The 13,963-nt window shown below is 34.8% G+C and overlaps 1 protein-coding gene across 9 annotated transcripts in view; it reads left to right on the top strand.

Annotated features, from left to right (window-relative positions):
- The window catches only part of XKR9 (XK related 9), a 112,153-nt gene that overhangs the window by 65,515 nt on the left and 32,675 nt on the right, over positions 1–13,963 (top strand). For 8 of the 9 annotated variants that reach the window (XM_074386762.1, XM_074386768.1, XM_074386765.1 and 5 more), the window contains one exon: positions 2,611–3,150. In XM_074386762.1, the coding sequence (XP_074242863.1) occupies positions 2,879–3,150 (272 nt within the window). In that variant the 5' untranslated portion in view covers positions 2,611–2,878. Of the gene's footprint in view, positions 1–156; positions 686–2,610; positions 3,151–13,963 lie in introns of those variants that run through there. The other variant, XM_074386769.1, reaches the window with a different exon arrangement.

Consider the following 13,963-nt stretch of genomic DNA (forward strand, 5'->3'; position numbering starts at 1 on the left):
CTTACCACATGGAAGCCGCCAAGGTTTATGGCTTATGCCTTCCTGTGCAGTGGCCCAAGCTATACCTTGGCCCCTTTGAGCCATAGCTGGAGCCAGAGTGGCAAGGATGCATGGAACAGTGTCCTGGGGTGGCACAGAGCAGTGATGCCCTGTGCCTGGCCCCTGAGACCCAGTTCTCCTGGGTTTCAGGGCCTGTGATGGGCAGGGCTGCCTTGAAGATCTGTCAAATTCATTGGAGGCCCTTTTCCCATTGTCTTGGATATTAGCAGTTGGCTGCCTTTTAGTTATGCAAATATTTTTAGCAAGTGGTTGCTCTACAGCCCCCTTGAAGTCCTCTTCTGAAGAAGCTTTTTCTTTCTCTCTCACCTGGCCAGGTTGCAAATTTTTCAAACTTTTATGCTCTGCTTCCTGTTTAAATATGAATTCAAATTTTAAGTCATTTCCTTGCTCACACATCTATCTGGGCATAGGTTGTTAGAAGCAGCCAGTCCACCTCTTGAATGCTTTGAAAACTCAGTTTTTAAAATGTTTTTTTTTTTTCTCTCTATCCTGTTGGCCATAACATTCTTGACGGGAGAAGCAGTGATCATAACTGTTATTCTGTGAGAAGAATGAAATACCTTTTTCTATTTTTCTGAAGACTTTTTAACAAAATACTTATAAGTGATAAAATGATAAGAAAGCAGTAAGTATTAGTTTGTGTGTGTGTGTTTTTAGTAAACATTCTACTTGGTGTGTTTAAAGCAATAAATATTCTTTATAGAAATTTAGTTGTTAACTGGTCTGGCTCCCATAGCAGAATACCACAGACTAGTTAGCTTAAACAATAGAAATTAATTTTTCGACAGTTCTGGAGACTGGAAGTCCAAGATCGATGTGCCAGCCGGGTTGGTTTCTGGTGAGGTTCTCTCTCCTTGGGTTATAGTGGCTGCCCTCTTGTGTTTTTACATGGCCTTTCCTCTGGTGTTGCTTCCTCTTCTTGTAAGAACACTAGTCCTATTGGATCAGGGCCATAGAGCTCATTTATCCCTGCTTACCTTTGAGATCATACCAGAGTACTTTTTCACTCAACATTGAAGTAAAGTCAGAGACTGCAAACTCTTATGCTTACAGAGGCCAGGCAAGCAGTCAGCAAGGTAATAATGACAACTAACATTTGTTGACCCCTAACTGTGTGCCAAGTACTTTTCTAGGGGTTTATATGTATTACATGTATTATCTTTCTTAACCTTCACAACAACCCTATAAGGTATATACCTTTATTCTCTCCACATTTTAGATGAAGAAAATAAGGCATAAGGCTGAAAAAAACACATTGAAGGACACACAGCTAGTAGGTAGCTGTATTAGCTTTGAGAACCAACTGTTGAAATGACTGAAATGGGTGAAATGGCTATTGTGATGAACAGGAGAGAATATACCCATCTAAAGCCACTGCTCATGAAGGAGTAATCTAGTATAGAAGATCTTTCTGTTTTTTGATAGTAGTCAAACATTTGCATTTTTTGGGAAATGTTGACAATTAATTAGGAAAACAAACCAAAAAAACACCATTGAGTCAAATATTATATACAGATTGTATTCATTCAGAGTATGTTTATAAAATAGTGATAATAATAATAGAATCTATATTTTAAGTGATAGAAGAATTAAATTGGGGCATTTTATATACAACATTCTGTTCAGTGCTTGGCAGGTAGTGGTAAGTACATGTTAGTTTTTATTAATAGCATAAACATTATCTCCAGTCATTGAGATTCTTCGTAAGTATCATTTACTATTGTTTTTATTTAAAAAATTATATACCTAACAACATCAGTACAGGTCTGTTTGAAAAAAAAAAACACCTCAAAAAATATAGAGGTATGGAAAGAAAACAACTGAAGTTGCATTTGCTTCCTACTCTCAATCCCCTTTCTCTCTCTCTATGTAATTGAAAACCACAAATGTTATACAGTATTTATCTTTCTGGTATTTGTTTTTTTCACCTAATACATCTTGAAGATCTAAGTGAGTTTATACAAAGCTACTTCACTCTTTTTAAAGGCTGCATGGTGTATTCTTTAATATGGATGTACCATAATCTATTGAATTAGGCCTCTCAATTGCCATTTAGGTAGTTTTCAATATTTCACTCTTATAAAAAAGGTTCTGTAAAGATTATCTTTTTGTACATTTTTGAATATTTCCTTAGGATAGAATTCAAGATGGAATTGCTGGGCCAAAAGCATATTACAAATTTTTATAACATTTGTAACTTTGTTATATATATTTTAGTAGTTTTGTAATATTCCATTTTATGAATCTACCTTTATTTACTTTATCATTTCCTTATGTTGAAACATTTAGGTTGTTTCCAATTTGCCACTATAAATAGTCCTTTTGTAAATACTTTTGTGCGTAGGTCATATTTTTGAAACATAAATAGCCTGAGAGGAAGTTATCAACTATCAAGTATATTTCTGAGACTTTCCCAAAGCTATTACAAGAACTGTATTTAGTGGTAATTTGTTATCTTTAGAAAAAGTAGAGCTTTGATAAAATCATTGCCTAATGTTTTTAATATTATACTTAAGATATTTTAGAACTTAAATATATGTTTCATTTTAGGTCTTATCAACTGTAATGAAGATCACTGTGAAACAGAAGATTGAATAAAGCCTTGTAACATTGGACCAGATTAGAGATTTAGAAAAGAAAGTCAGTCACATTGGTGTTAGTGTTCCGATTTCATAATATTTATTCTTTCTTCTAAATAGATTTAGGGAGTAGAAGTTAAAATTCAGTGCCATACCAAATGATATACTAATATTTGTTTGGTTTTTTCCTTTTTGTGAGAGAGAAAAAAGTAGATAACAAAAAGCTATAGTCATTCATAATGAAATATACTAAGCAGAATTTTATGATGTCAGTTCTTGGCATTATAATCTATATAACTGATTTAATTGTGGACATATGGGTATCTGTCAGATTTTTCCATGAAGGACAGTATGTTTTTAGTGTTTTAGCATTAAGCTTTATGCTTTTTGGAACACTTGTGGTTCAGTGTTTTAGTTATTCTTGGTTCAAGGCTGATTTAAAGAAAGGAGGCCAAGAAAGTCAGCATTGTTTTCTTCTACTTCATTGCTTGCAAGGAGGAATTTTTACAAGGTGAGCATATATGTTTAATTATTACCACTGTTTTTCTTTTATCCAAACAGAAGCTACCTTTTTCTATCTGGGTAGTCAAATGTACAAAGACCCCTTATTTGCATGAAGCACAAAGGTTACTTCCTCTTCACTATTGTGCTTATATAAGTCATTGCCATACTGTCAAAATTTTCCAGGTTCATTAATAAAGATATTTTAATTTATCTAATTAGGTTACTTCTTGTGACAGGTACTCAGTTTTCATTAGAAAGAAAAAGACTTATTTCTTTGTCTTACAGAACTTTTATCTTCTGTGTATATTCTAAGTCTGTGTAAATATGACATTTAACTTATAGCTGAGAGAGTACTCATTTTTTTGTTACTTATGATTGGTTTAACTAAATGAAGTTTTTGCTGCAATAATGCAATAGCTATGTGGTTAGCTAGGTACAGAGTCACAGACTGAATAAAAACAAACTTAAGAATCATGTTGTTATAGGTAGAGAAACTAGAATCTAAATAGGCCCTGAGAAATCCATGATTACCTGTATATTTAATTTTATATGACCTCTTCATTATTACTTAGAGGGATTCCATTTTTGATTTTGTTCTATTAAAAAGCAACAAATTCATGACCCTTAGTTGAATGTATTAAAAAAATTCCAGGCTTTTCTTATATTAATTAATAGGAATAATGCCACTGTATTTACGTGGAGACCTACAGTTTTCAAAGTATTTTCACATATTTTGTCTTTTTAAAGCTATAGTTATTACATTTTTAGTATGTAAAAGAAGCAGAATGTGCAATGAGAAAGAAGTTTACAAGTTTTAGGAAAAGCTGGAAAGAAAGTGCTTTAGTTGTTGGTATTGGAAGGCAATTTTTGAACAGCACATTCTCAATAAGATGAAAATGTTTAAAGAAATAGAGTAAAAGTGCTGAGGACCAAATACATATATAATAGGTAAGATTAAATGAGTATTCTGTATGAGCAATATTGAGAATTATGTAGTTCTAATAGTTCTGAAGAAAGATGAAAGTTACTTGTTCATGGAATTTAGAAATATGGTAAGTTCTCTGTTATTTACCATTCTAATAATGAAAAACTTGTACATCTGCAAAAATGTTTTCATCAGCATTCAGATGAGGACTTTAAAGTACATTGTGTTATAAATTATAAATTGTATTATAAAAGAAAGGCCAAATTGCCTTGATTTTCAGTGTCTCTTGGTATACCTAGTAATTTTTGATTGAATATTATACATTGTATATGAAAGATCATAGAAGTTCCAAATGCCACTATTTTTCTTTTTCTCTGGCAGGCATTTAGACTAAGGTTCTTTTGGTTTGTGGTCTCTAGGGAACTGAGAGCCTGGTGTGGTCATCTCACCTCCACAAGTCCCAAACACTAATTTTTATCTTGGCACCAAAAGACCGCCAGAAAGCCTGTTTTGCTTTTCCAAGACTTTCTGCTTAGCTTTTAGCCTCTATGTTATAGTTTCAAAATTTGGCATGTGTCTTATTGGAAAAACTGATTCAGTTTTTCCTCATTCAACAGTCTTGCAAGACCTCTAAAACCTAGCTAGTTTCCTTCTTGCCTAACAATAGCACTTTGCTTGAACAAAATCCAGGTTTTCAACCTCTTGTTCTTAGTCATAGAATGTTCTTAGTCTTAGCAAATATTTCCAGGCAACAAGCATTTATAGATACATCAGCCTGGTTTATAGTTTCTCTAGTTGCTTTAGCAGGAGCATTGGTCTGTTCCAATATACTGTATCCCACCTAGAAGTGTAATGTGTAATGTGTGGTCTTAAATTGTTCCAAGTATAAAGTAAAACAAAACCTTTGTTGTTAACACTGATAATTTAAAGACCTCAAAACCCTAGAATTCCATTTACTATGCTCCCAACTAATATATTTGTATTGTTGGCATTTTAATGCCTGTTTTTACTCCCACTAGATGATTATATTATTATGCATTTTTCTACTTTATGTAGTCAAATTTGATTAAATTTTGTTTATGTTTACCTATATATTTACTACTATGCATATTTTTTATTTCATCTTGAATCTCTAGACTTCTATCTAGAATTACTTTTTTTTTTTTTTTTTTTTTTTTTTGAGACTGGGCCTTGCTCTGTTACCCAGGCTGGCGTACAGTGGCACATTCCTGGCTTACTGCAGCCTCTGCCTCCTGGGTTCAAGAGATTCTCCTGCCTCAGCTTCCTGAGTAGCCTGGGTTCTAGGCATGTGCTACCACATTTGGTTAATTTTTGTATTTTTAGTATAGATGGGATTTCATCATGTTGGCCAGGATGGTCTTGAATGTGAAGTGATCCACCCGCCTTGGCCTCCCAAAGTGCTGGGATTGCAGACGTGAGCCACCGCATCTGGACCTATAATTACTTTTCTTCTGCCTTCCTGAGGTCTTCCCTTTAGAATTTCATCTATTGAGGGTCTGTTGGTGGTACCACCTCTCAATTTGTTTGGTTGTTTGAAAATGTCTTTATTTCATTATCTTTCTTGAGAGATATTTTAGTGGCTGTAGAATTCTAGATGAGCAGTTATTTTCTCTCTGCATATTATATTCAATTGCTTTTCGGTTTCCTTTGTGGCTCTGGAGGAGTTAGATTTTAGTCATATTACTGCTTTTTGAAAGTGGTTTGTCTTTTCCTTGTCTGGCTGCTCTTAAGATTAAAACAAGAAAAATAAGTATTTATCTTCAAGTATTCCTTCTCCAGTGCTCTTCCTTTATATATTAATAGATTCAAGTTTCCGACCTGTAACATTTTCCTTTTCTTTGAAGAATCTATTTTAATGTTTCTTGCAAGGTAAGTCTACTGGCAACAGATTCCCCCAGTGTTTGTGGAAATCTTTATTATCCTTCACTTTCGAAGTATAATTTCACAGGGCACAGAATTCAGAGTGATATTTTTCTTTCTTCCTTCTTTTTTTTCTTTTCTCTGAATATTTTAAATATTTTAGTTCATTCTCTCTCTTTTTTTATTTTTTGAGACAGAATCTCACCGTATTGTTCAGGCTGGAGTGCTGCAGTGGTACAGTCACAGTTCACTGCAACCTCTAACTCCCTGGGCTCAGGTGATTCTCCCACTTCAGCCCCACAAGTAGCTGGGACTACAGGTGCATGCCACCACACTGAGCTAATTTTTGTATTTTTTTCTGGTAGAGACAGAATTTCTTTTTCTAGACAGATTCTCACTCTGTCACCCAGGCTGGCATGCAGTGGCATGGTTTTGGCTCAGTGCAACCTCTGCCTCCCGGGTTCGAGCAATGCCTCTTGAGTAGCTGGGACTACAGGTGTGCACCACCACGCCTGGCTAATTTTTGTGTTTTTAGTAGAGATGGGGTTCACCATTTTGCCCAGGCTGGTTTTAAGCTCCTAGGCTCAAGTAATCTGTTTCCTTTAGCCTCTCAAATTCATTTTCTTCTTTCTTGAATGGTTTCTGAGGAGAAATTGAATGTAATTTTTACCTTTACTCCTTTTGGTGTTTTTTCCTCTTTGGCTTCTTTTTAAAAAAAATTTCAGTTTTAATTATTATGGGTCCATAATAGGTGTATGTATTTATGGAGTATGTGTGATGTTTTGATTCAGACATACATAATGTGTGATAATCACCTAAGGGTAATTGGGATATTTCTCACCTCAAGTATTTATTATTTTCTTTTGTGTTAAGAACATTCCAATTTCACTCTTAGTTATTTAAAAATATACAATAAATTATCATTGACTTTAGTCACTCTGTTGTGTTATCAAATGCTAGAGCCTCTTATTCTAACCACGTTTTTGTACCCATTAACCATCCCCACTACTACCTGACTCCCTGCTACCCTTCTCAGACTCTAGTAACTATTAGTCTACTCTCTATCTCCATAAGTTTGTTTTAGCTTTTAGCTCCCTTATATGACTGAAAACATGAAATTTGTCTTTCTGTGTGTGGCCTGGCTCTTTTCACTTAACACAGTGTTCTCCAGTTTCATCCATGTTGCTGCAAATGAAAATGACAGGATTTCTCTCCCTTCCCTCCCCTCCCTTCCCCTTCCCTTCCCTTCCTTTTTTCTTTTCTTTTTTCATAGAGACAGGATCAGTATAGCTCATTATAACCTTGAACCCCTGGGCTCAGGTGATCCTCCCATCTCAGTCACCTAAATTGCTAGCATTACAGGCATGTGCCATCAGGGCCAGCTAATTTTTAATTTTTTGTACAGATAGGTCTCAGTGCGTTGTCCTCGAACTCTTGGCCTCCAGTGATCTTCCTGCCTTGGCCTCCCAAAGTGATGGGATTATAAACATGAGCCACTGTGCCCAGTCTAGTTCGAAATATTTTTTAGCTTCCTGGTGATTTTGTCTTTTACTAAAGGGTTAGACTATTAAATGTTTTTTGAAATATTTGGGTCTTTTGTAGATATTTTTAATGTTGATTTTTAATTATTTTGTGTTCAGATAACATACTCTTATGATTTCAATCTTTTGAAATTTATTCAGAGTTATTTTATTGTCTAACATGTGGTCTATCTTTATGAATGTTTCATGTACACTTGAAACATATGTGTTTCTGCAATTGTTCTAGTATTCTATAAATGAAATTTAGTGAGTATAGTTGATAGTGCCATTCAGATATTGTACAGTTTTACTGATTTTGTGTTTAGTTGTTATAAGTGTTGGGGAAACTGGGTATCTATTTAGAAGGAAACAAAATATGTAAATTTTAATTGGCAATAATAGTTTTCACCCAAAGGTCAGGCTTAGGCTATGCCCTACCATGGCACATGATCTGGAAAAGAGGTCTCTTCAGTGGAGATGAAATCTTCGTTCTGTGGAAGTGATGTTGAAATCTTCAGAAGTATATTAGTAGAAACATAGAGGTAGACACTGGGAGAAATGTGAAATAATGTATGTGTCTTTGTCATGTCACAGTTTTTGATGTGACAAAATATGAGTTCTGATTCTTCCAAGCCAGGAGAAATTTTGAAAGGATAATCTGCAAGAGTTCTCCCCATCACCCATCCAAATTGCAAGGGCAGTAAATGAGTTTTTCTCTGTATGCCATATGAATGGACAGACCACAGATTTTTTTTTTTTTTTTTTGAAATTGACTAGAAAAGAAAGGAAGCAATAGCCAGAATATGCAGCATGAGAACAGTAAAAGTTTTATTAACTTATAAAGCTGGGATACTTTAAGAAAACATATTATCCTTCTAGGTAGGATACTAGATAGCAGGATAAATTTCCAATGAATCAAATATTTAATGTAAAATACTATAAAAGAAAACATGGGAGAATTCCTTTATAACTTTGAAATGGGGAAAGCCTTTGTAACCGTGACTCAAAATCCAGAAGCTATAACAAATGTAGATTTGACTATAATAAATGCATGCTAATAAACAAAATCGAAAATCCTAAAATACACAACAAAAGCATAACCAAAGAAAAACAACATTAACAGGGAAAAAGAATTGTAACTTATAACAGACAAAGGGCTAGTCCTCTGAATTCAAAGAGTTTCTGGAAGTCAAAAAGTTAGACTATCTACCCGATAGAAAAGTGGGAAAAGAATAAGGATCGTTCATAGACAAGGAAATACAAATGCGTCTTAAATTATATAAAATATGCTAAGCGTCATTCATGAAAAATTCCAATTAAAACTACATTGAGATATTATTCCCCATTTACTAGATTGACAAAAATCTAAATGACAATATACTCTCTTAGTAAAGTATGGGAAAACAGATACTTTCATACCTTGTTCATCAGAGTATGGTTTAGTATAATTTCGGTGGAAAGTAGCTTGACCATATTGCAAATATGTATATTTAGTCCAAGAGCTGCTTCTTCTAGAAATGTATCATACTTACATACATGTAAACTGACATATGCACACAATTTTAAAGTGTAGCATTGTTTGTAATAGAAAAATATTGAAAACAGTTTTAGTTTGATAGAGTTTGTAATATACTATACAATGGCATACTATATAACTATCATAAAGAATGATAAAGTACTTTATGTACTGAAGTGAAAAGATATCTGGGATTTATTTTTGAGTGAAAAGACAAGATGCAGATAGGAGATATAGTGTGTTACAATCTATGTAACAAAAGATGGTGAAAATGAATATATACTTATGTTTGCTTGTATCTGCATGAAGAAACTCTAGATGGGTACACATGAAACTAATAACTGAATTCTTGTGGTCACAGGAAGGATAAAAGTGGGTTACAAGAGTATGATAGCATTTTCACATTATCACTTTCTAATTTTTTAATTATTTAAATATTTTGCCCATTTAAAAAAGAAGAAAAAGAAAATTGAATTAGGCTGGGCGTTAGTGGAGGATGCAAGGTAGATAAACACTTATCCTCTTTTTGTTTTTGATTTTCTGTCTTTGTTTTTCTTTTTTCTTTTTAAGAATTTGTATTTTAGGTTTAGGGGTACATGTGAAGGTTTGTTACATAGATAAACATGTGCCACAGGACTTTGTTATACATATTATTGCATCACACAGGTATTAAGCTCAGTTCCAAATAGTTATCTTTTTTGTTCCCCTCCCTCCTTACACCCTCTCCCTCAAGGAGATGCCAGTGTCTGTTGTTTCCTTTGTGTTCATAACTTCTTAAAACTTAGCTCCTACTTGTAAATGAGAACATGCAGTATTTGGTTTTCTGTTCCTATGTTAGTTGACTAAGGATGATAGCCTCTTACTCTTTCCATGTTCTGGCAAAAGACATGATTTTTTTTAAGGCTGTGTAATATTCCATAGTGTATATGTATCACATTTTCTTTATCCAGTCTGTTATTGACAGGTATTTAGGTGATTCTATGTCTTTGCTATTCTATACTGCTGCTGTGAACACTTGTGTGCATGTGTCTTTATGGTAGAATGCTTTATATTCCTCTGGGTATATACCCAGTAATGGAATTGCTGAGTCAAATGGTAGTTCTTTTAACTCTCTGAGGAATTGCCATACTGCTTTCCACAATGGTTGAACTAATTTACGCTCCCACCAACAGTGTATAAGGGTTCCCTTTGCTCTGCAGCCTCACCAGCACCTGTTATATTTTGGCTTTTTAGTAATAGCCATTCTGACTGGTGTCAGATGGTATCTCATTGCAGTTTTGATTTGCATTTCTCTAATGATCAGTGGTATTGAGCTTTTTGTTATAAGCTTGTTGTCTTCTTTTGAGAAGTATCTGTTCATATCCTTTGCCCACTTTTTAATGGCATCGTTTGTTTTTCTTTTGTAAAGTTGTTTAAGTTCCTTATAAAAACTGGGTATTAGACTTGTGTCAGCTGGCATAGTTTGCAAATACTTTCTCCCACTTTGTAGGTCGTTTGTTTACTCTGTTGGTAGTTTCTTTTGCTGTGCAGAAGCTTTTAAGTTTAATTAGATCCCATTTGTCAATTTTTGCTTTTGTTGCAATTGCATTTGGTGTCTTCATTGTGAAATCTTTGCCTGTTTCTAGATCCAGGATAGTATTGCCTAGATTGTCTTCCAGAGTATTTTATAGTTTTGGGTTTTACATTTAAGGGTTTAATCTGTAATCAGTTGGTTTTTGTATATGGTGTAAGAAAGAGGTCCAACCTCAATCTTCTGCTTATGGCTAGTCAGTTATCCTAGCACCATTTACTGAATGGGGAATTTTTTCCCCATTGCTCGTTTTTGTCAGCTTTGTCAAAGATCAGATAGTCAAAGATATGTGGCTGTATTTTGGGTCTCATTATTCTGTTCCACCAGTTTGTGTGTCTGTTTTTGTATCATTACCACTATAGTCCTGTAGTACAGTTTGGAGTTGGGTAACATGGTGCCTCCGGATTTGTGCTTTTTGCTTAGGATTGCCTTGACTATTCAGGCTCTTTTTTTGGTTCCATATAAATTTTAAAATATTTTTTTCTACTTTTATGAAGAATGTCATTGGTAATTTAACAGGTAGAGCATTGAATTTGTAAATTGCTTTGGGCAGTATAGCCATTTTAATGATATTGATTCTTCCTGTTTATGATGATGGGATGTTTTTCCATTTGCTGTGTCTTCTTTGATTTCTTTGAACAGTGTTTTGTAATTCTCATTGTAGATATTTTTCACCTCCCTGGTTAACTGTATTTATGGGTATTTTTAATTTTTTTTGTGGCAACTGTGAATGGAATAACTTTTCTTATTTGGCTCTCAGTTTGGTTGTTGTTGATGCATAGGAATGCTAGTTATTTTTGTACATCGATTTTGTATCCTGCACCTTTGCTGAAGTTGTTTATCAGCTAAAGGAGCTTTTGGGCCAAGACTGTGGGGTTTTTACATATAGAACCATGCCATCTGTAAAAAGAGATAGTTTGACTTCCTCTCTTATTATTTGAATGTCCTTTATTTATTTTTTCTCTTGACTGATGGCTCTGGCTAGGACTTCTAATACTATGTTAAATAAAAGTAGTGAGAGAGGGCATCCTTGTGTTGTGTTAGTTTTCAAGGGGAATGCTTCCAGCTTTTGCTCATTCAGTATGATGTTGGCTATGTGCTTGTAATAGATGGCTCTTATTGTTTTGAGGTATGTTCCCTCAATACCTAGGTTATTGAGAGTTTTTAACATGGAAGAATGTTCAGTTTTGTCAAAGGGCTTTTTTCACATCTGTTGAGATGATCATGTGGTTTTTGTCTTTAGTTCTGTTTATGTGATGAATCACATTTATAGATTTTCATATGTTGAACCAACCTTGCATCCCAGGAATGAAGGCTGCTTGATCATGGTAGATTAGCTTTTTGATGTGCAGCTGGATTCAGTTTGCCAGTATTTTGTTGAGGATTTTGCATTGATGTTTATCAAGGATATTGGCCTGAAATTTTCTTTTTTTGGTTTTGTGTCTGCCAGGTTTTGGTATCAAGATGATGTTGGCATCATAGAATGAACTGGGGAGAAGTCCCTTCTCATTTTCTTGAAATAGTTTCTGTGGTAATAATACCACCTGGTAGACTTTGTACATCTGGTAGACTTTGACTGTTAACCGATGAGGTCCTGGGCTTTTTTTTTGGTTGGTAGGCTGTTTATTACTGATTCTATATCAGAGCTCATTATTGGTCTGTTCAGGGAATCAGTTTCTTCCTGGCTCAGTCTTGGGAGGATGTATGTGTCCAGGAATTTATTAATGTCTTCTAGGTTTTCTAGTTTGTGTGTGTAGAGGTGTTTGTAGTAGTTTTTGATGGTTGTTTTTATTTCTGTGGGATCAGGAGTAACATTCCCTTTGTCAGTTTTACTAGTGTTTATTTGGGTCTTCTTTTTTTTTCTTCTTAATTAGTCTAGTTAGTGGCCTATGTATTTTAATATTTTTTTCAAAAAATCATTTCCTAGATTGGTTGATCTTTTGAAATTTTTTTTTGTGTGTGTGTCTTGATTTCCTTCAGTTCAGCTTTGATTTTTGTTATTTCTCATCTTCTGCTAGCTTTGGGGTTGATTTGTTGTTGCTTCTCTAATTCTTTCAGTTGTAGAGTTAGGTTGTTAAGATCTTTTTAACTTCTTGACATAGGCATTTAGCAATATGAATTTCCCTCTTAACACTACCTTAGCTGTGTTTCAGAGATTCTAAGTATGTTTTATCTTTGTTCTCACTGTTTTAGAAGAGCTTCCTGATTTCTGCCTTAATTTCATTATTTACTCAAAAGTCATTCAGGAGCATGTTGTTTAACTTCCATGTAATTGTATAGTTTTGAGTGGGTTTCATTGTGTTGTCTTCTGTTTTTATTGCACTGTGGTCCAAGAATGTGTTTGGTCTGATTTCAGGTTTTTTTTTACATTTGTTGAAGATTGTTTTATGTCCAATTATGTGGTCAATTTTACAGTATGTAACATATGGCAATGAGAAGAATGTATATTCTGTTGTTTTGGGGTGGAGACTTCTGTAAAGGTCTATCAGACCCATTTGGTCCAATGCTGAGTTTAGGCCCTAAATATCTTTGTTAATTTTCTGCCTTGATGATCTGTCTAATACTGTCTGTGGAGTGTTGAAGTCTCCCACTATTATTGTGTGGGAGTCTATGTCTCTTTGTAGGTCTGTAAGAACTTGCTTTGTGAATGTGGTGGTTTGGCTCCATGCCCCCACCCAAATCTCATCTCAAATTGTAATTCCCAAATGTCGAGCGAGGGAGGTGATTAGATTATGAGGGTGGTTTTATTATTATTATTATTATTATTTGTTATTTATTTATTTATTTATTAATTATACTTTAAGTTCTGGGGTACATGTGCAGATCGTGCAGATTTGTACATAGGTATGCATGAACCATAGTGGTGGTTTGCTGCATCTATCACCCCGTCTCCTAATGCTATCCCTCCCCCATCTCCCCACACCCTGCTATTCCTTCCCTAACCCCCACCCACCAGGCCTTGGTATGTGATGTCCCCCTCCCTGTGTCTGTGTGTTCTCATTGCTTAACACCTACTTGTGAGTGAGAACATGAGGTGTTTGGTTTTCTGTTCTTGTGTCAGTTTGCTGAGAATGATGGTTTCCAGATTCATCCATGTCCCTGCAAAGGACATGAAGTTGTCCTTTTTTATAGCCACATAGTATTCCATGGTGTATATGTGCCACATTTTCTTCATCCAGTCTGTCATTGATGGGCATTTGGGTTGGTTCCAAGACTTTGCCATTGTGAACAGTGCTGCAATAAACAGACATGTGCATGTGTCTTTATAATAGAATGATTTATACTCCTTTGGGTGTATACCCAGTAATGGGATTGCTGGGTCAAATGGTATTTGTATTTCTAGATTCTTGAGGAACCACCACACTGTCTTCCACAATGATTGAATTAATATAAACTCCCACCAACAGT

This window comes from Saimiri boliviensis, chromosome 15, assembly GCF_048565385.1.
Source record: "Saimiri boliviensis isolate mSaiBol1 chromosome 15, mSaiBol1.pri, whole genome shotgun sequence".
In the NCBI taxonomy this organism is placed as follows: domain Eukaryota; kingdom Metazoa; phylum Chordata; class Mammalia; order Primates; family Cebidae; genus Saimiri; species Saimiri boliviensis.